The sequence below is a fragment of the Ahaetulla prasina genome, chromosome 6 (assembly GCF_028640845.1).
Source record: "Ahaetulla prasina isolate Xishuangbanna chromosome 6, ASM2864084v1, whole genome shotgun sequence".
Lineage (NCBI taxonomy): Eukaryota > Metazoa > Chordata > Lepidosauria > Squamata > Colubridae > Ahaetulla > Ahaetulla prasina.
The window spans coordinates 2,533,298-2,555,738 of record NC_080544.1 but is presented as its reverse complement, the minus strand read 5'-3'; the positions used below and the strand labels follow the sequence as shown (position 1 = coordinate 2,555,738).

The following is a 22,441-nucleotide window of genomic DNA, read 5'->3' as shown; positions in this document are numbered from 1 at the left end:
AAGCCCTGTACGTGCTCTGCTAGCCCCGGCTCTTAAAATGGAGCCCGACGGGCTTTGTAGTACCGAAGAAGCCTCGGGTGAGCCAGTAGAAACAACCCTGAAGTGTGGATTGAAATAAACGAACTCTATCTCTAACGTTCCTAATTTGGCCCGGCTTCTAAAGCTGAAAAGGGGGGAAAAAGTGCAAAGAGACTCGGCCTCCCAACCTCTAGGGGCGGCACCATCACCGGTTCACAGCCGCTTCCTTACAGATGCACCGAAAGGCCAGGAAAAAGCGGGCAGTCAGGGTTATGGGCGATAAGCAAATGAGTGGCCAGGGGATCGGGGATACCCAACTAACTACTGTAGGTAATGAAAATATCCGCTATCTTTGTCACTAATACACACTTCAGGGACTATTTCGACCACGGCTGCTCAGGAGTCAGGAAATGCGGGGCTGATTTGGCTCACTTGCGGCACCCCCAGGCTTGTTGCTAGACTTGCACTCCGGCAATATAGCGGAGAAAAGAGGACGGGAAAAAAAGCAGAGCAACACGCTGCAAATAGACCGGAAGCGGAGGACAGTTTAAGACGGACTGACAGGAAGTCGCCCGTGCTGGAAAGGTCGTTTTCCAAAGGCCTCAGGGGACTGCCGCGGACATCGGACAGGAAATCTGCCATGTCTGAAAGGTCGCTGTGAAAGGATGTTGGAGGGACGGCAGCGGTGGACTGACAGGAAGTCGGCCATGATGAGAAGGTCGTTTTCTAATGGCATGGGGGACGGGCACGGAGTTCTGACAGGAAATCCGCCATGCCTAGAAGGTCTCTGCGAAAGAAAGTTGGAGGGACGGCAGCGGTGGACGGACAGGAAGTCGGCCATGACGAGAAGGTCGTTTTCAATTGGCATGGGGGACGGGCACGGAGTACGGACAGGAAATCCGCCATGCCTAGAAGGTCTCTACGAAAGAAAGTTAGGAGGACTGCAGCGGTGGACGGACAGGAAGTCGGCCATGACGAGAAGGTTTTTTTTCTAGGGTAGCGGCAACCCACCATGGTGAGAGGGTCTCTGAAAGAAAGATGGCGGGGTAGCGGGGGAGGTAAGACAGGAAGTCGGCCATTTTGGGAAGGTCGTTCGGAGAGGAAGAAGCTGGCAGCCATGCAGAGAAGGTGAACGTCGCTAAGGTCCAGCTGCCTATGTGAATATTTTGACAATTATTAGGCAAGTGAATATTTTGACCATATCATCCTTTTTACGCATTTTCCCCCACTTCCAAGCTGTATAAATTTGAACGCTTCGTAGATATAAGCGTATCAGGTGAGGTGTGTTTGTGTAGTGAGAGAGGGTGTGGCCCAGGGAGATCAACACCCTATATCAAGGTGTGCATAATTATTAGGCAGCTACTTTTCCTCAGGCAAAATAGGCCAACAAAGAGATTTAACTGACTCTGAAAAGTCAAAAATTGCAAAAAGTCTCTCAGAGGGATGCATCGCCCTTGAAATGGCTAAGCTATTGGGGGCGATCACAGAACCATCGAACGTTTTGTTGCAAATAGTCAACGGGGTCTCAAGAAACGTGTTGAGAAAAAAAGAGGCACCTTAACTGCCAAAGATTTGAGAAGAATCCAAGGTGGAGCTGCCAGGAACCCATCATCCTCCAGAACTGCAACCTGCCTGGAGTGCCCAGAAGTACAAGGTGTTCAGTGCTCAGAGACATGGCCAACGTGAGGAAGGGAGGCTGAAACCCGACCACCGCTGAACAAGACACATAAGTTGAAATGGCAAGACTGGGCCAAGAAATAGCTGAAGGCAGATTTTTCAAAGGTTTTATGGACAGATGAGATGAGAGTGACCCTGGACGGACCAGATGGATGGCCCTGTGGCAGGATCAATAACGGGCCCAGAGCTCCACTTCGACTCAGATGCCAGCAAGGTGGAGGTGGGGTACTGGTATGGGCTGGTATTATTAAAGATGAGCTAGTTGGACCATTTCGGGTTGAAGATGGACTCAAAATCAACCTACTGCCAGTTTTTAGAAGATACTTTCTTCAAGCAGTGGCGCAGGAAAAAGTCTTCATCTTTCAAGAAGACCATGATTTTTATGCAGGACAATGCTCCATCGCATGCATCAAAGTACTCCACTGTGTGGCTAGCCAGTAAAGAGGCCTTAAAGATGAAAGAATAATGACATGGCTCCCTTCCTCACCTGACCTTAACCCTATTGAGAACTAAATGCGAGATTTATGGTGAAGGAAAACAGGACGCCTCTCTGAATAATGTCTGGGAGGCTGCAGCACAAAACGTTGATCTTCAACAGATCAAGAAACAGACTCCATGAATGGAAAGCTTATGAAAAGAAGGGTGGCTATATTGGTCACTGGTGGTTGTTATTTTTGGTGAACTGTCATAAATGTTTATTTGTACATTTTGAGTTGTTTATTCTTACTTTAACCGATGCAAATAATGAAGCTGCATACAGATGGGAGATTGAACAACTAGCCTTGTGGTGTGACCGGAACAATCTGGAACTGAACACACTCAAAACCATAGAAATGGAGGTAGAATTTAGGAGAAACCCTTCCATACTTCACCTCTCACAATACTAGACAACAGTATCAACAGTAGAGACCTTCAAATTTCTAGTGTTGTGATCAAGGCCCAAATAGTGATTAGTAAACACAATTCAGTCCTCAACAAACTTATTTTATTAAAACAGCTGAGAATTCATTAGTCCAAAACAAAATTCTTAATAACCAGTCCCTCGGTCTTATCACCAACCTTTGATGTCTTTGGCAACCTGCCAAAACCCCCACAAAGTTCAAGAGGCACTGACAAGAAACATGGAAATCAATGTTGCTTTTCTACAAAGAATCCAATGGCTGGTTGCTGCTCTTTTAAGCCTTATGGGAGTGGCCAATCATTTTCTGGCCTTACTCTCGAGTTGTCCTTTTTTCTTCAGCTGCTCTTGCCTTCTGGCAGCTCTTCGCATGCGTGCACTAGGAACAGGCTCCTCCTGTTCCTCTGCCTCTGCTGTCCGCCTCTGGAGGCTCCGGAGTCCACACATCGCTCCCAGATGACCCTGGCCCCATCTCTGCCTCCGATGCAGAGCCCTCGTCCGGTCCTTCCCCTGACTCCAGGACTGGCTCATTGTCCTCCCCAACCTCCTCACTGTCTCTGTTGCTAGGTCCGTGGGCTGTTGGCGGACCATATCTAGGATCTACCATATTGCAAGATCTAAAATGGAAACCTAACATCAAAAACGCCATCAAAAAAGCACAACAAAGAATTTTCTTTCTGCACCAACTCAGAAAGCTCAAACTGCCCAAGGAGCTTCTGATCCAGTTCTACAGAGGAATTATTGAGTGTCATCTGCACCTCTGTAACTGTCTGGTTTGGTTCTGCAACCCAACAAGACAGACACAGATTTCAGAGGATAATTAGAAGTGCAGAAAAAATAATGGCTACCAACCTGCCTTTTACTGAGGATCTGTATACTGCAAAAGTCAAAAAGAGGGCTGTGAAAGTATTTACAGACCCCTCGCATCCTGGACATAAACTGTTTCAACTCCTACTCTCAAAACAACGCTACAGAGCACTGTACACCAGAACAACTAGACACAAGAACAGTTTTTTCCCAAATGCCATCACTGCTAAACAAATAATTCCCTCAAACTATTTACTAAATCTGCACTATTAATCTTCTCATCCTTCCTATCACCTATCGTCTTCTACTAATGATTGTATGACTGTAACTTTGTTGCTTCTATCCTTACGATTTATATTGACTGTTTCCTAATATGATTTGATTGCTTATTTGTACCCTATGACTATCATTAAGTGTTGTATCTTATGATTCTTGACAAACGTAACTTTCATGTACACTGAGAGCATATGCACCAAATTAAATTCCTTGTGTCCAATCACACTTGGCCAATAAAATTCTATTCTATTCTATTCTATTCTATTCTATTCTATTCTATTCTATAAACTAATGAGATGGGCACATTTTCATTTAGTTGCGTAATAATTTTGCACACTAATAATTGCCCAATAATTGTGCACAGATATTCTTTCAAGAAAGCCAAAACCTCCCTATTACAGTCAGGATTGAGGTTTATTAAATTTGGATTGACCAAAAACCCTGTAGTTGTTCAATAATCCTCAAAAATACAACCTGCCTAATAATTGTGCAGTTTCTAGCCTTGTGCTTTAACCCAACTAGCTCTTGATAGACCCCATAATTAACCCCCAACTTTTGTGATTTTCAGCATCATAAAACAAGTTTCCTCCTAGAATCCCACACCAGGTCAGCCCTTCACCCCATCTCTGGCCCACTTCTTGAGCCATTTCTCTCTTGCCAGCTGCTCTTGATCCCACAGCACAGGAAGTCTGCTACTTACGTGCCCTCTTTAGTGTAGGCTATTTCCTTTTCATTGGGGGCATCCCCTTGTGGCCAATTTTTGGGCCTGTGTTTTCTACCCTGCCTACTTTGGAAGTTCTCTGGGAACCCATATTCCCAAAGTTTTTTTTTATTATTATTAAAAAAGTTTTACAAAATTTTAACAAATATTTCCCCTCCTTCCCCCTCCCCCAAACTCCCTCCTCTTCCCACCCCACCCCACCCTCCCGACTTCCCAGAGCAAAATACAGGGTACAACAAACATCTAACAATCATAAGCTAAACTTATGCTAACTATCCATAAACTCTCATCCTCCCTAGGACCTTAACTCTCCTTTTACATAAAGAGAAATATAAATATAATTCTTGCAGTCTGTTCATTCAAAAGCTATTTGGTATTTCTTGGTCTGATATTTATTTTGAATATAGTCAATCCATCTTCTCCATTCCACTATATATCTTTCTTGTGAACAGTCTTTCAAATATGCTGAAATTTTTGCCATCTCTGCTAAATTTGCAACTTTTAATATCCATTCTTCAATTGTAGGCAGATGTTCCTTCTTCCAATATTGCGCTACCAATAGTTTTTTACGTGAAAGAGGGGGTCTTAAAATGCCTAATTTAAGATTATATTATGAAGCAGCTGCCCTACCACTAATTAGTGATTGGTTTAACTTAACAGAAGAAAAAATATTGAATATAGAGGGTTATGATTTATTATATGGATGGCATGCTTACTTACTGTATGATAAAAAACTGGATAAAGTTTTTAAAGCTCATATACTTAGAAATGCTCTGTTGTGGGTTTGGAAAAAGTATCAATATAAGTTAAACTACAAAATACCTATATGGGCAAGTCCCAGGCATGCAATAGAGAACATAAGTACAGAACAAAAACAGGAGATGATTCTGTCTATGGAGAAGGATAAATTACAATTGAAATCTCTAAATATAATGAAAGAAGAAAGGATAATTCATACTTGGTTTCAGTATGGACAGCTGCAAGCTAGATGGAAAGAGGACCAGAAAATTGGTATCATGCAAAATGAGGAAAATTTGGTAAAACAGATTAGAGACCAAAGTCAATCGCATATTAAAAGGTTGTATAATGCATTGCTAGAAATAGATTCAGAAACGGAACTAGTTAAGGACTGTATGATAAAATGGGTACAAAATATACAGGAATCTATAATGATGGAAACTTGGGAGAAAATTTGGGTTAGAAATGTTAAATTTACACAAGCACAACATTTAAGAGAAAATTTCTACAGAATGTTTTATAGATGGCATTTAGATCCTATAAAATTAGCCTGTATGTATCTGAATTTGCAAGCTAAATGTTGGAGATGTGACTGTGATGATACTACTTATTATCATATATGGTGGACTTGTAAAAAAATCAAACCATTTTGGATAAGAATTTGGTGGGTCATGCAAAATATTTTGAAAAAGAAGATAAAGTTTACTCCACAATTGTTTTTACTGGGTATAATTTCGGATTGTACGATAATAGAGAGTAAATTGATTTTTAATTCTGGCATGGTTTGTCCCATCATTCTCAGCACCTTCCCATCCCACAACTATCCTTCACGAATCTCCACTATCAAAAAACTCCATAGGAGAATAGAGTTATAGAATTGATCTCAAATCAAAACATATGTCTAATTTACTTTCCTTAAATAGGCTTCATGAACTAACAGCTGCAACAATGAGCTGAACCTTTTGAGGCTGAAGACATGTTAGAAATGGTATGTACTTTATGGCAAAGAGGTTCAAAGCAAAGTATTTGGAGAGGAAATTAGTGGAGCATACAGACAGCAATAACTGACATTTTTCCAAAGGCACGTAAGGCATTCCATTTCAAAACCATTCTGCCTATGAAATTTCATAAAATGGACCCCTGAATGTAAAACTTGCTGTTTTGAACATGAAAATGTTTTGAGCATCTGAAACATGATCTTAAGCTTTCATGATAAGCTTCCAGAATGCTCAAAATGGTTCAAAATGAAACTTTTATTACATATCCAAAGCTTTTTGTTGTCCCACTGCATTTAACCTTTTTTTTTTTAAAAAAAGTACACTTTCTCTGCTGGGCTATAAGTTTTTTACCCAGAAAATAATTTGGTGTTGAACTAGAAGAGGGAGTTTGTAACAATTTACTGGATGATTTGGATGCAATAATTTCTCTACTTGCTGGATCTGTTGGGGTTGATGCTATGGGGAAAACTGAAGGACAAAATCCAGATCAATTGACAAATAATACTGAGAAAGGAGACTTCAATGCAGGGGTGAAATGTAAAATTTGTTACTACTGGTTCTTTGGGCGTGGCTTGGTGGTGGTGGGGTAATATGACTGGGTTGGCGTGGCCAACTTTTTTTTTTTTTTTACTTTTAGAAGCATTTTTTCTAAAACAGCTTCAGCCGAAGAGGTTATAAAAAAATGCTTTTAAAAGCCTCTGATGATCCCAGCTGAGCCACGTGATCATCAGAGGCTTTTTTTTTTACTTTTAAAAGTATGTTTTCGGCTGAAGAAAAATGCTTTTAAAAGTAAAAAAAAAAAACCTTTGATGATCGCCCGGATCAGCTGGGCGGGGTGTGCAGGGATTTTTGCTACTGGTTCTCTAAACCACCCACCGCCATCGCTACCGGATTAGGCGATCCGGTCCGAACCGGGAGCATTTCACCTGCTTCAATGACCTGATATTCAGAATAAAATCCTGGTCTGGAGAACTTTTAACGGGTGCCTGATTCAATCCTTGTCATCTTTGGAATAATAGAGATCAAACAAGATTTTGATCAAAATGATGTCTGCTAAAACTTTCAAACATCCTACTGCATAAAGCAGGCTACTGTTGTATTCAGCATTGGCATTCCAAAACGCAATACTTGCATGTTAAAAAGAACAAATACATGATTTGAGATAGACCTGGAATATTTTATTCTTTGACAACTATGCCTTCCTATCATGCACCAACAATTATTATCTATTTGTTTAGAACAATGCTTGTTTCATATACAGAAAACGCATTATAAAGCACCCTGATTATGTAAACGAATCAAAATATTTCAGCAAAACTAAATTTGGGTCCTTAAAAAATATCTGGAAATTTAGCTTTTTTACTCCCAATTGGCTGACGTTACACATTAAGCTAGGGATGCAAAGTGTGGCACACAGATCCATCCTACGAAGGGAGGGAAACAAGAATTGTTTACTAGCGTCTGTGCATGATTAAAAGACACGGCAATCCAACGCATGATAGAAAGTGTCTTGCTCTGCCAAAATTGTTACCGTGTGCCACATAGGATTTATTGTATTTTATGGCATAAGAGATCCTTTTATATCCAAAGAATACTGGAGAGAGCCCTGCAGGACTTTGTGGCTCATGACTCCCTCCTTCAGTCCTTTGGCTTGAAACAAGAACAAAGAGGGCTTAGCTTTTACCAACGATGGTAAATGATAGTGCCTTTGCTTCACCAATTCATAACATCAAGCATTTTTTTTTAAGTGACCAAGTCACGAGGGTTTCTTCCCTTGTTACGGATGTCGCAGCAGCATCCCCTCCCCAAAGTGGAGGGGGAATCCACACCCCCATCCCCAGCGGTCCTCCTCCCTTAGTTGTTCATGAACCCCTTCAGGAGATCTTCGGAGAGCTCCACCAGTGGAAACTCCGGAGAGGGAATGTCCAAGGGGGGGAGGCTGGGGATGGGAATGTCCTTGCCCTTCCCGGCACTGACCGCCAGTTTCTGCCAGGGGGTGGTGGCTGCGGCGGCGGCAGGTTCCGAAAGCTGCTGGAGGCCCCACAGCTCTGATTTCTCCACAAAATCAGCATCTGCATCCAGCTCCTTTTCCAGGGGTGATTTCAGCAGCTTGGCTCTCTCTGCTTTTAACTGCCGGTTCTCCCGTCTCAGTCTCTCGTTTTCAGCAAACAGCATCTCCACGTGCTGTTCGAGGACTGCGATTTTGGTGGCCTGCTCTTCCATTTTCATCTTGTCATCCTTTGGGGGTCTGCTCTTCACGCAGGCGTCCAGGGGAGGCTCCTTCCTCTTCTGAAGCAGAAAGAGCAGCGTGTCCGGATCCCTGTCCAAGACCCCATGGAAGCCCTTCATCTCCTTCTCCAAGGAGGGCCTGTACTTGAGGCTGGCAGGCCTTCCATGTTGGTCCTCGGGTTCCTCCGCGGTGGGCTTAGAAGAGCTGTGCAGATGGGCCACGCTCTCTTTGTCCACAAGAGGGCGTGCTTTCAACCTTTCGTCCCTCTTCGTTCTTTTCCATCGCTCTTGGATAAGGGGGATCTGTTTCAGGTGACTCTCCCTTTGCAATTCCAGGGATAACTGGGCCTGCCAAGAAACAAAAGGATAAGTCTCCTTGATCAGCTTCGGGAGGGGGGGGGATGAGGGGTGGAATGAGTTTTGGCATCCGAAGAATCACAAGTTCTAGAGCAAAGCCGTTGCTTTTTTTTTTGTTCAAAAAAGTTTTATTTTGACATTCTTATCCAATAACATATCCAATAACATATTTAATGTACCATCATATACAATTAATCGGATCTGCCCGGTCACCACCCCCTTCCTTTTCCTTTTACTCTCCTTCTCTACCTTCTTCTACTTTCCATAACCATCCTCCCCCTCTCTTATCTACATCCTCTCCTCTTTCCTCCCTACTCCTTTCTTCTCCCTCCCCTCTTCCTTCCTTTCCTCCTCCTCCTCTTCTCTTTCCTCCTTCTCTCTTCTACTTCCTTCTTTCCCATCATTCTAAAGTAGTAGCCAGGCAGGTCCGATCTTACATTAATTATACATCTTCAATCATCTTTGTACATTGACCATCAATCCATTTTCTGCCCCCTCCCCCTCCCTTCCCCTTCCTCCCCCCACCCCCCAGGACTTCCGAGAAGCCGTTGCTTTTAATAAGAAAATAAAACTTTTTTTTTCCCACAACGCCAAGCTGAGTTAGACCCAAGTGTTTTCTAGACATGAATAATTTGCTAATTCCTAAATCTGGCTTCTATCCCCTTTTTTTCTTTTATTTAAAGTTCATCTTTATGTTAAGCAAGCAATGACAACACGTAAAGGCAGCCTCCCCACTCTGGCCTTTCCCTCCAGGCTGCAGCTGAGAAAGGCAGGTCTTCTTTCCTAGAAAAGCTGGCACAAACCCAGATGGCGAGTTCCACAAGAATGGGAATGAAGAGCATCCCCCCCCCCCGCCTGATGTTGCCAAGCAATGATTTTACTTTCTTTCACCCTGGTGGCTGCCCAGTTCCTGCACAAGACTGCAAATGTTCCGGAATATTTGTGCTCAGGTAGAAAATCAACTGACCCAACTCAGCAGTGTACCAATTGCTAGTAGCTGGCTTGTCAAGCCCAGTTGCAGCCATTCTTCACTCCTTCCAAGATAGCCACATTTTGTGCAAAAAACCAAGGGCAAGACAAGCCATCATGTCCTGATGCGTTGCGGCTTCTATGTGGGTAAATTTCTACTGCATTTAGTTATTTCTTCTTTTGTATGCTGCCTTTATTATTTTTTACACGTAACTCAAGGTGGTGAACGTCCCCAACACATCTTCCTCCTCCTATTTTCCCCAACAATCACCACACAACCCTGAGTTGGAGCTGAGAGGGAGAGACTGGCCCAAGGTCACCCAGCCAGCTTTCATGGCTAAGGCAGGTTCTGGTTTTCTAGCCCGGTGCCTTAACCATTAGACCAATAGATCAATTGGTCTAATTGATATTGATATATTGTAGCAATAACCATGGGAGGCATGTAAGCCATAATTCCCCACCACCTGTTCTTTTCTAAGTGCTAAGCTCACCCAAATTAGTCCTTGCCTTTCAACCATTCATTTAGCAATTGTTCAAGGTGACAACAATGCTGAAAAAGTGACTTGTGATCAGTCCTCACAGTTATGACTACTGCAGTCATGATCGATACTCGGGCACTTGCCAAGCAGTGTGTATTTATAATGGTTACAGGGTCCTAGAGTCACATGATCACCACAGGTGACCTTCCCAGGTGAATTCCAACAAGCAAAGTCAATGGGGGAAGCCAGATTCGCTCAACAAGCATGGCGATTCGCTCAACAACTTCAGGAAAAAATGGTTGCAAATTGGCACAAATTGCTTAGTGGCTACATTGTTTAGCAGTGGAAGTTCTGATCCCAAATGAGGTCATATGTCAAGGACTAATCTGGTTTTTCGCTGGCCAGATTGGACAGGGCTTACTTTCTTCCCCTCAGGCATCCTGTTTCCCCCCACCCCAAAAAAGGGTCAGCTGCAGCCCAGGTTCCTGGCTGGGGTCCCAGTCACACCTAGGATGGTTCACTGCTAGAGCAGCCATTGAGGAGGGAAACCTCACCTGATCTGATTGAGTCAACTTCATAGCTTCCAGAAGATATGCTGCATAAGACACAAAATAGTGATACGGTTTAGAGGCAGCTTTGTGCAGCTGCCCTTCCCCCCATCTAAAGTGAATTGGAGAATGGGTGACCTTGGTTGGGCAGGGCTTCTACAGCCCCTTGACACAGAGAGAATGCCCAAGGGAAGACAAAAGGTGCCCTCTTTTTTTAAAAGGAGTCTCCTCCCTCATGGCAACTTTTGATAAGTGAATGGAAAATCACTTTTATTTTCAAATGTGAATCTTAAAAGCTGTATGTGAAGTACAACTTGGCAGTCAAAATGCTTTTTGCAACCCCTTTACAAGCAGCATTGCGAGAAGACCTTCACGTTCTGAACTGGGAGTGTTAGGACAACGGACTTAACTGTTGATTCCCTGTAAGAACTGTGATTCCGGTTCCAATGGCAATGACATACTTTTACATACATGTTACATGGGACCACACGTTGCTCCCATGTAACACCTCTCCTGCGCAGTCTGCACTGGCTACCTGTGGTCTTTCGGGTGCACTTCAAGGTGTTGGTGACTACCTTTAAAGCGCTCCATGGCTTAGGGCCAGGGTACTTACGGGACCGCCTGCTGTTACCGAATGCCTCCCACCGACCTGTACGCTCGCACAGAGAGGGACTCCTTAGGGTGCCGTCCACCAAGCAATGTCGGCTGGCGGCCCCCAGGGGGAGGGCCTTCTCTGTGGGGGCTCCCACCCTTTGGAACGAACTTCCCCCTGGACTTCGGCAACTGCCGGACCTTCGGACTTTCCGCCGAGAGCTGAAGACCTATTTGTTTGTTCGCGCAGGACTGGCATAGGATTTTAATAGGATTTTAATAGGATTTTAATTAGTTTTAATGTTTTAACATTTTAAAATTTGGGGTTTTATTCTAAGTTTTAATTCGGCCATTTGTATAATAAGTTTTTTAAATTATGGTTTTATGTGTATATTGCTGTTGTTTCTTATTATGGCTGTAAACCGCCCTGAGTCCTTCGGGAGAAGGGCGGTATAAAAATTTAATAAATAATAATAATAAAATAATTTTATTTTTTCCATTTATATCCACCTTTATTATTTTGATAAATAACCAAAGGCGGCAAACACAGCTAATACTCCTCCCTCCTCCTATTTTCCCCAAAACAACCAACTCGTGAGTTGAGTTGAGCTGAAAGAGAGCAACTGGCCAAAGTCACCCAGCCGCCATTCAAGCCAAAGGTGGGACTAGAACTCCCAGTCTTCTGGTTTCTACCCTGGTGCCTTCACCACCACCCAACTTTTCACTGTGATCCTTATATCCCGACCCAGTAAGGATCTCACTTACCACACCTTTTGCACTGACTTAGCTTTTGCCCTAAGAGGGATACCCGGAGGATTCAAGCAAACACCCACAAGGGCTCACCTGCTGCCTTTCGGTGACAGGAAATGGCTTCTTCGTACTTCCCCGCAGCCAGCAAATGGTCAGCTTTTCTGCTCTGCTGATGCGCCTAGAAAAACCCAAATCTTTAAAACACCAGGAAAGGCTGCAGTTGCTTAAATGCCTCTAATGAGACTTGCAGATTAATTGACCACGTGGGATGACATGTGTATGACTTGCTTTCTACTAAAGATGGTAAAAGGATTACCAGCCCGGATGCCCACTGTCTGGGCACCAAGCTAAGAGCACTTGCAAAGTGGCAGAGGAGAGGCAGAGTAAAACAAGAAAAGCAAAAGGACACACACACACACACCCCTTTTGAAACAGGAACATCTAATCTGGGCTGGGTCTCTAAACTGAAGCCATTCACACCCCACGTTCTCTATTCATGCAAGATTATTGCTCCAAAATATTTTAATTTGTTAACTTAACCCTAATTTAAGTGTTTGCTAATAAACAACCGGTTGTCTGGTTGTTCCTAAAGCAAGAGCACAGTAACCCCCCCCCCCCCGCCAACAGCTAAAATTTATCCCCCAAATAACTTAGATGTTACAGGTGGTCTCCAACTTACAACTGAATTCCCACCATAGGAGATGATGGTCACTGAGGCACCCACACAACCAACCTGATTTTACAATCGGCTGCAGCACTTATTAGGCAAACGCCATGGTGGCTAAGCAAGTCAATGCATTCCTATGGGCACCAATTGTATTACTTAGCTACTTATGATGCGACCGAGGAACGCCGCAACTAGCCATAAAGGCAAGTGGGTTGAAATGCAGCCATGTGGTCACAAGTGGTGTGTATGAGCTCCGGAACCGGACCTTTTGAGGTCCATTGTAACGTCAAATAGTCACTAAGCAAGGACCACCTCTCCTGTGACCCCACTGGGCGTCTGATTGCCGCATTTTTGCCTCAAATGTCTGTGTCCTCTCCAAAGGTCGTCCCAGAGACTGGATCTCGCAACACTCCAACCGGACGATGGGCGATCAAGGCTTGCATCGCTGCTGCTGCTGGGGGCATCCCGGTCAACATTACAAGAAACCTCTCTGCCTTCCTCAGAGACGGAAGGACAGGAAAGGGAGGACGCCTGGCCAGACCCATCCACTATGAAATCAGGCAGGACGGCCAAAATTTAGATTTCCGAGTCCACTTCCACAAGGAAAGGGATCACAAAACTTGGCAACCGGACAATGTGCCAAATCCCCAGCAGAGAAAAGAAAGAAACGGCTTTGTCGGGGTATTTCCCGATTCATCACCTGATAGATCCCAAAAGAGGGACCAGGATTCTTCCCAGGAGGCTGCCCGGGACAGGAGCCTCTCCGAGCGGAACCACCGGCTGAGCAGCAGCCTGCGGGCACCGAGTCAGGTCAACACCCCCCCCCCGAGGCATTGGGACCCCGCGGGGGAGAGAGCGCCTCCTGCCCAGCACCTCGAGAGCGGAGCCTGAGCAGACGCCGCCACGAAATGCGTAACGGGACCTCTTCTGACCGGCCGCCCCGAGGCGAAGACCGGCCAGGCTCCGCGCCCACCGGCCCAGGACCTCGCCGGCTGCTCCGGAAGCCCCTTCCCCGGGACGGAGGCGCTTTAATTCCCCCTCGTGAGCTCCGGCCGCCCCTTCGCGCTTGGCTGCTCGTGGGCCGATATGGGGGCTTAGAAGGCCGGGCCGGCGACGGAGCCCGCGGGGAAGCACCGGGGCGGTTGGATCTCCCCGCTCGCCCGGCCACGGACCCTCCTCGCGGCCCTCACCAGGTTGAGCGGCGCCTCCATCGCCTCCATGGGCGGCTGTGGGGACATCGGCGGCGCCAGGCGGGCTTCCCCGCCGCCCCGCGGGCGTCTCTTTCTCTCCCCTCAGCCGCGCTTCCGCCTGCCACGACGTCACTGGCGCCCGCCGCCCGCCACCGCAGCCAATCGCCAAGCAGCCAAGACGTCAATGCGCGCGCCGCCAAGCAAGCCACGACGTTTTTGCCGCCGGCAGCTCCCTCTCCGATTGGGCCCGGCTGCCGCTGACGTCACCCCGACGGAACCCCAGCAAGGCGGCCTCGGGGCCTCGGGGCCTCCAAACTGTCTCTCCTCGCCGCCCTGCTTGTGGAAACGGGCCGGAGGAAGGCGGGCTCCGTACCGGCTTCGTCCGGCTATTTCAGCGTCCCTCCAGGCTTCCAAAAAACCCCGCCGCCCCCTCAGCTGCCAGGAACACCGGCCCCGCGGGGGCCGCTGGGAGTCGTAGTTCCGCGCGGGCTGCTGGGAGTCGCCCTTCTTCCGCATCCGGAGGCTGCAGGAGGACGGGGCAGCGAGAGGCCGCCGGAATGAGCGGCCATGCCCTGGCGGGAGGGAGGGGGAAGCCCCTCCGCCCCACGAGCGGGGGGGGAGGGGCTTCCCCGGGGCCGCCCCCTGCGTCGTCGCGGGGGGGGGGGGGGAAGTGGCGGTTGGGATCCCGGAGTCCTGGATGAACGTTTGGATTGAAAACTTGACCTGAACACGTGTCCCATTTCAGAAAAAGCTTTCGATTTGTTGGTTGTCTTTGAATTTAGCCCAACAATAATAATAATAATAATAAAAGGTAGAAAGAAGAAACACGTTGAGGTGGCTTGGTCTCTTTTGACATGCGAGTAAAGCACCACCTTGAAATAGGCGAAATTTACACCTCAGACTTAAAAACTTTCAAGAGACTGGACTGCCATTTGTCAGAAATGGTGTAGTAGGGTCTCCTGCTTGGGCGAAGGGGGGCGGGTTGGACTAGATGACCTACAAGATCTCTTCCAACTCTGTTAATCTGAGAAACTATTTTATGCCTGAGAAAAAATCTCATCTGCTCCCACCCCATTTGAGACCTGAGTTTTTTGACCCAGAACTTTCCAGAACACAGGTCTCCAACCTTGCCAACTTTAAGCCTGGAGGACTTCAACTCCCAGAATTCCCCAGCCAGCAAAGCCTTCAACTCCCAAAATTCCCTAGCCGGCTGGGAGTTGAAGTCCGCCAGGCTTAAAGTCACCAAGGTTGGAGATCCCTGTTGTAGAAGAGGTTTGAGCCCTTATGGCAGGGGTGTCCAAACTTGGCAACTTTAAGACTTGTGGACTTCAACTCCGGGAGTTGAAATCCACAAGTCTTAAAAGTTTTGCTGCCTGAGGAATTCTGGGAGTTGAAGTCCACTAGTCTTAAAGTTGCCAAGTTTCGACACCCCTGCCTTATGGATCTCTTGCATGGAGGTTTTCAGCTGGCAAAAGTGTTTCTTTTTTCTGTCTTCATAATTAATTTTGGTGTGTGAATTTGGCTCTGGCATACTTGAGTTTTCTTCACCTGCTGACCTTCAGTTGCTGCCGGTTCCACAGAATGCATCAGGGAAAGATGCCCTTGCGACAAAAAAAGACTGCCTTTTTCGTCTATTGCCTACAATTTATTTTTAACACATTCGTACAGCTGGCCATCTCACATACATGACTACAGATTGCTAACATTAAAAAATATATATATAAACTTTTTTTTAAAAAAACAAACAAAACAAAGTTTTCATTGCTGGGCAGATCCCACCAGGGCCACAGCAAGCCTAATCTATGGAGGGATGAAGGTGGGCAGAAGAGGCTCTTCCCGGGCCTTGCAGATGGTGACCCCCAGTCTCTCCTGATGGATCTTTTACAGGACAGGTATGGTCCCGTAAGATATTTATCTGGAAATACGACTCACTTCGCTTGTTAAAGGCACATTGTTATTAACTGGCTGCAGACTAATGCATTCTAGTTAGATTCTATGGAGGTAATCATTAGCTACACTGGCAGTCAAATTGCTACAGTCAGGCTACTTAACAATGTTCTCAGCTTTATAAACTCCCATTGGCTATGGCTGATCAAATTAGGGTGGTTGTTTTTCTGAAACAAACAGTTCACCTTGCAGCTTTAAAATATATACATCTATGGCTGGATAACCTTTAGTGTAAAATAGGCAAAGGCGTTCATATGCAAACAAAGTACTTCACCCACAATTAATCTAATATTAAAAAGAAACAAATATGTTCCCTACAATTTTTTGCCCCTTTTCTTTTATATGAATAGGGAGGCAGTAAAACTAGGTGGACATTACCTTACTGACGACCCCCATCCCGTTAAAGACCTTGAAGTTTTCATGTCAAATGATCTAAGTGCCAAAGCCCACTGTAACTACATAGCAAAAAAGGCTCTTAAGAGTTGTAAACCTAATCTCGCATAGCTTCTTTTCCAAAAACACCACACTCCTAACCAGAGCATATAAAACATTTGCTAGACCAATTCTAGAATACAGCTCGCCTGTCTGGAACCCTCACCACATTTCTGACATCAATACAATTGAACGTGTCCAGAAATATTTTACAAGAAGAGTTCTCCATTCCTCTGAAAACAACAAAATACATTATCCCACCAGACTTGAAATCCTAGGCTTAGAAAATTTGGAACTCCGTCGCCTTCGACAAGACCTAAGTTTAACTCATAGAATCATCTATTGTAATGTCCTTCCTGTTAAAAACTACTTTAGCTTTAATTGCAATAATACAAGAGCAACCAACAGATTTAAACTGAATGTTAACCGCTTTAATCTAGATTGCAGAAAATATGACTTCTGTAACAGAATCATCGGTGCTTGGAATACTTTACCTGACTCTGTGGTCTCTTCCCATAATCCCAAAAGCTTTAACCAAAAACTTTCTACTATTGACCTCACCCCATTCCTAAGAGGACCATAAGGGGTGTGCATAAGCGCACAAACGTGCCTACCGTTCCTGTCCTATTGTTTTTCTTTTCTTCTTCCTATATATATATAGATGCTTATACCTCCTAATATTTACTCATATATATGTTTATATACTATATAATCTTTTTGTATGATGTTGTGACAAAATAAATAAAATAAAAATAAATAAAATAAAATAGACCACTTCCAGACCCATAGCTTTATTGTGTTGTGGGAAAAGAAGAGCGCTGTGCATTTAAAACCTGAACAGAAACTTAACTTTGAATAAAAACCTATTCTGGCAGATGTGATCTGTTGAGAACTGGGAGTTCGGCATAGGTTGACCACACACACACATACACACATGGTGATCCAGGCACTTCCGTTGCATCATGTCTCCCCTCCCTTGAGAAGATTCCTCAGTCCTTGGGCTGGAAATGCTGCAGTCCCAACAAAGCCACAGTGCGCAAAGTTGGGGCAACTTGAATGTCTGTGGAGATTCTGAAATCACCCGGGTCATGGTTGTCCAAAACAGGGGTCTCCAACCTTGGTCCCTTTAAGACTTCCGGACTTTGCTGGCTGAGGGACTCTGGGAGTTGAAGTCCACAAGTCTTAAAGAGACCAAGGTTGGAGACCCGTAGTCCAAAAGGTGCTTTTCCCAAAAGGCCACTGGACTTTCTTGGGTTATTATTTTTGTTTGAAAACATTTCGCTTCTCATCCAAGAAGCTTCTGCAGTTGGGCAGGTTAGCAATTTGGACCTCCATGATCCTAAGAAGTGAGGAAGAGTCTTTTTTTTTTTTTTACACATTACAGGCCATGGAAGAGAAACTCTTTTCGTTATGGTGCTAACATTCTGCACCTGCAGGTGCAGCTGGCTGGTTTCAGTTGTCCAAATAGAGCACAAAGTGGTTTGGGGCAGTGGTGGGATTCAAATTTTTTTACTACCATTTCTGTGGGCATGGCTTGGTGAGCATGGCAGGGGATGGATACTGTAAAATCTCCATTCCCTCCCCACTCCAGGAGAAGGTTACTGCAAAATCCCCATTTCCTCCCGATCAGCTGGGACTCGGGAGGCAGAGAATAGTTGGGGGCAGGTGGTATTTACCGGTTCTCCGAACTACTCAAAATTTCCACTACCGGTTCTCCAGAACTGGTCAGAAGCTGCTGAAACCCACCTCTGGTTTGGGGATCAATTGATGACTCAGCTGAAATGGGGCAAAAGAAGAAGATGCTAAGGGTTTGCAAAAGACTGAAGACCCAGGTTGTGCCAAGGCTCTTGCTCTGTTAAGGGTGCTAGAAAACATTCTGCTAGCGATCTTCCATTGGGCCTCTTTCTAAGGTTCGACATGGAAATGAAAGCACGTGGGATACTCGAGGCGAAAAACAGACACTTCAGATATGAATCTAGGCATTGAAGTCGCTGATTTAATCCATGGGGAAGTATGGGCACTTCTTGTTTAATCATCTTTTGGAACTCGTGTGATTAAAATTGAGCAGGAGGTTAGACTAGAAGTATTTAGTATTTAGTATTTATTGAATTTTTATACCGCCCTTCTCCCGAAGGACTCAGGGCGGTTCACAGCCAAGATAAAAACAACAATAATATACAGATAAAACAATAATTAAAAAACTTATTAAATGTATGGCCAAATTAAAACATTTAAAACCTTAAAAACCCCATAAAATTTGTATCAAATATTAAAAATATTAAAAACTATTTAAAATTCCTATGCCAGTCTTGCACGAATAAACAGATACATCTTCAGCTCGCGGCGGAAGGTCCAAAGGTCAGGCAGTTGATGAAGTCCAGGGGGAAGTTCATTCCAGAGGGTGGGAGCCCCCACAGAGAAGGCCCTTCCCCTGGGGGCCGCCAGCCGACATTGCTTGGCGGACGGCACCCTGAGAAGTCCCTCTCTGTGCAAGCGTACGGGTCGGTGGGAGGCATTCGGTAGCAGCAGGCGGTCCCGTAAGTACCCTGGCCCTAAGCCAGGGTACTTAGAAAACCTCCAAGGTCCATTCCAACTCTGTTATTCGGTCACAATCTTCTCCACTGGTATGAAAAATAAAGCAGGGCTCGAAGCCTTTATGAGTAAACCGATTTTAAAAAATGAGGGCAAATTTTAACGATTGCTGCAAATTAAGAGCAGATATTTTTTCAGTGTTCGTTTTTGTAACAATATAAATAGCAAGAGAAGCTCTCCTAATTTTTTTTTTAAAAAACGCATTTATTTCTTTTTATTCCTTTAAAACCCTTTTGGATAATAGTCATATTTGTTTAGATTCAGTTGCTGAATTCAAAAGCAGAAGATATTTAAACTAAATAAACTAAATGTTGGTGGTTCTGCTTTGGTTCATTCTACTGCAGTGAAAGAAAGAAACTGTCATTCCACTTCAGAATGGCTGCTGTCCATGCTATAAAATAGCATCGTTTTTCCTCCAACTGGGTGGTTACTACTAGTCAGCATTGCCATTTGTCCCCATCAACGAGGAGCTTCCTGCAGGATTCCACATTTTAGAGAGGAATTTGAGAGTAGGAGGAAAGCGTTTCTTGGCCCTTTCACCTGTCAAAATCCTCGCTTGACCCACAGGATAGGGGAGCTTGCAGGACAGTCCTCTCCTTAAGAGATGGAATTCTTCAACCCACACTCTGCCTGGCACGGACGACTCTTTCTCTCCTCTTTGTGTCTTTGAGTTTTGACTGGGTTGGGGGTTTTTTCTCTTCACATGTCGCTGAAGACAAGCTTCTCAGTTGCAAGGCTCCATAACCTCCCACACAGTGTCTTTCTACCCCAAAGAGAAACCGAGGCTTCCTTTCTTTCCGAAGAGCACTTTTCAGACAAAAGAGATTTCCTTTCTGTTGCTGGCACCAGCTATCTTCCTTGCTTTGCACCTCCTGAGCTGGCTAGGAACGTTCCTTTTCAGAAGCCACCAGCACTCTTGCTGGTGAAGATAAACATGAAGAGGTCCAGTTTCTGGAAAATATTCTGTAACAAAAAATACAGTGAAGGACCTTGGAAATATTTGTTGGTGGTGTTAGTTGCGAAGTCATGTCCGACCCATCATGACCCCCTGGACAACGTTCCTCCAGGCCTTCCTGTCCTCTACATCAGTGGTCACCAACTGGTGGTCCGCGAGAAAATTTTGGTGGTCCGCAGAAAAATCATTTGTATTTTTTATATTGCACTCAATTAGGGGTCCTCAAACTATGGCCTCTGGGCCGGATATGTGCAATGAATGTTTGTGTTGCTGCAGAGAGTCCACCTTCGGGATCTTTTTGTGTGGGTCAGAGGGGGGGCAGAAATTCCGACTTGGGGGTCTGCTTCAGCCTCCTGATGCAGGGCTTCGTGCAAAGGCTGGAGGGAAGTGCCACTGGTGGTGAAGAGCCAGAGGGCCTTGTTCCAGTGGGACTGCCTCGTGGCCTGGAACTGACTGACCATCTCAGCCCACTGAGTCTCCAGGTGCCAGTACCCGGCCTTGTACTCCTGCAGGTCTTTCCTCTGCTTGGAAAGCCTATGCTCCTAGTCCTCAGTGAGGTGCTTCTGCTGAGCTTCCTCCATCAGATCCAATTTGAACTGATCCAGCTGTTTTGCCAACTCTTTCTCATGGTGGCTGCTTAGCTCCAACAACTGCTTCCTGTTGGGGCCCTAAGGAGCCCGGGTGGGAAGGCGAGGAGTGGCTGGGAGGAGAGGGGCAAGTAGAAGCCGGCGAGGCACCCCTTGATATGAGTGACATCGAGTTGGCCACGCCCACCCAGTCATATGACCACCTAGCCATGCCCACCCAGCCAGTTATTAGGCAGATCATATTAGTGGTCCGCAGGATTTAAAATTATGAACTTAGTGGTCCCTGAGGTCCGAAAGGTTGGTGACCTCTGCTCTACATCCCCCGGAGACCATTTAAACTCATACCAACTGCTTCAGTGATTCCATCCAGCAACCTGGGCCTCTGGTGGCTCAACAGATTAATGCAGTCTGTTATTAACACAGCTGCTTGCAATTACTGCAAGTTCAAGTCCCACCAGGCCCAAGGTTGACTCAGCCTTCCATCCTTTATAAGGTAGGTAAAATGAGGACCCAGATTGTTGGGGGCAATAAAAGTTGACTTTGTATATAATATACAAATGGATGAAGACTATTGCTTAACACAATGTAAGTCGCCCTGAGTCTTTGGAGAAGGGCGGGATATAATTTTTTTTTTTAAAAACCTCATTCTCTGCCATCCCCTTCTTCTTTTGCCCTCAATCGTTCCCAGCATTAGGCTCTTCTCCAGTGAGTCCTTCCTTCTCATTAGGTGGTCAAAGTATTTGAGTTTCCTCTTCAGGATCTGGCCTTCTAAAGAGCAGTCAGGGTTGATCTCCTCTAGGACTGACCGGTTTGATCGCCTTGCAGTCCAAGGGACTCGCAGGAGTCTTCTCCAGCACCAGAGTTCAAAGGCCTCAATTCTTTGGAGCTCAGCCTTTCTTATGGTCCAGCCTTCACAGCCATAAATTGCAACTGGGAAAACCATAGTCTTGACTATATGCACTTTTGTTGGCAGGGTGATGTCTCTGCTTTTTAGTAAGCTTTCTAGATTTGCCATAGCGTTCCTCCTCAGGAGCAAGCGTCTTTTAATTTCTTGGAACTATATCACATTTTTAAAAGCATCCCATGATCCCCAGACATGAAAGTATAACAAGCAATTCACGAGATTTCGTACAAAGTAAAAGAATGATTGGCAAATCAATTTAAATTTGTGGGATCAGCATCTTTTTGAAGCTCAAGTTCTACCCAGGCTTCTTGCTTACACGATGCTTAATTACTCCGAGCCAAATTAAAGGTGACAGGACAACCACCTGTCCTCATTCATATATGCTCTGGTACAGAGTAAGGCATTATCTTCGGTCACAACTTCCTGGGGTTTTGGTGCAACGCCTGATATCTGAGCTGTGTGGGAGAAAGTTATTCAGAATTATAAAACAGGATAAGCTGAGGTGATAGAGGACATTGGGTTGGGAAGGGAAAGAAGGACACCATAGCAGTAACCTCAGCTGAAATGTCTAGTTGTGCTTTGTGCAACAGGCAGCCCAGCCCTGGTTTTTTTTTTCATGACAACCCACATAATAGGAAATACTTTGGTTGTGCCTTGGCCCAGCTGGGACTGAGCCTTTGAACTGGGCCTGGGAGGGATTGCATTTCACCGTCTGCCTCTGCGGAGGATGGAGGCAGCACCCGGCTCCTCTTCCAGGCAGCCTTTGGGCGTGAAGGACTCACGGCTGTAGCGCCTGAGACATCACGGCTGCTGCTTGGTGTTTGCCAGGCGCTCCTCAACTAAGGGGCAATATTGCCTCATCCATCATGATTTACTTAATGTTTTCTGAATGTAGCAATTGTTGATTAACATTTAATGTGAACATATCATACGCCTGATATATTATTGCAGCCATTAATCAAGTAATTTTATTAATGAAACGTAGGAAGGAGCCAAATCTTTCGCATACTTCTGTGAGTGATTATTAAAGATGGTAGAAAGCTGAAGCCAATTGTTCAGAGTGTCATTAATACCCATTTATTTTCTTTAGTGTACAGTGTCATTAGATACT

At 45.3% G+C, this 22,441-nt stretch overlaps 1 protein-coding gene across 1 annotated transcript; it reads right to left on the bottom strand.

Moving 5' to 3' along the window:
- Positions 1-6,446: 6,446 nt before the first annotated feature.
- Positions 6,447-14,071, bottom strand: NRBF2 (nuclear receptor binding factor 2). The gene is made up of 4 exons (XM_058188636.1): positions 13,914-14,071; positions 12,150-12,234; positions 10,722-10,762; positions 6,447-8,710 (listed from the first exon to the last, which is right to left on the bottom strand). The coding sequence occupies exons 1-4, from the start codon at positions 13,959-13,961 to the stop codon at positions 7,988-7,990; spliced, it is 897 nt and encodes a 298-aa protein (XP_058044619.1). The 5' UTR covers positions 13,962-14,071; the 3' UTR covers positions 6,447-7,987.
- Between the last annotated feature and the right edge of the window lie 8,370 nt (positions 14,072-22,441).

Coding starts and splice junctions, on each gene's coding strand:
- NRBF2 (XM_058188636.1), bottom strand. CDS start 13,961: ATGTCCCCACAGCCGCCCATGGAGGCGATGGAGGCGCCGCTCAACCTG. Junction 12,235..13,913: donor TGGAGGCGCCGCTCAACCTG/GTGAGGGCCGCG, acceptor GGGTTTTTCTAG/GCGCATCAGCAGAGCAGAAA. Junction 8,711..10,721: donor AGTTGACTCAATCAGATCAG/GTGAGGTTTCCC, acceptor GTTTCTTGGCAG/GCCCAGTTATCCCTGGAATT.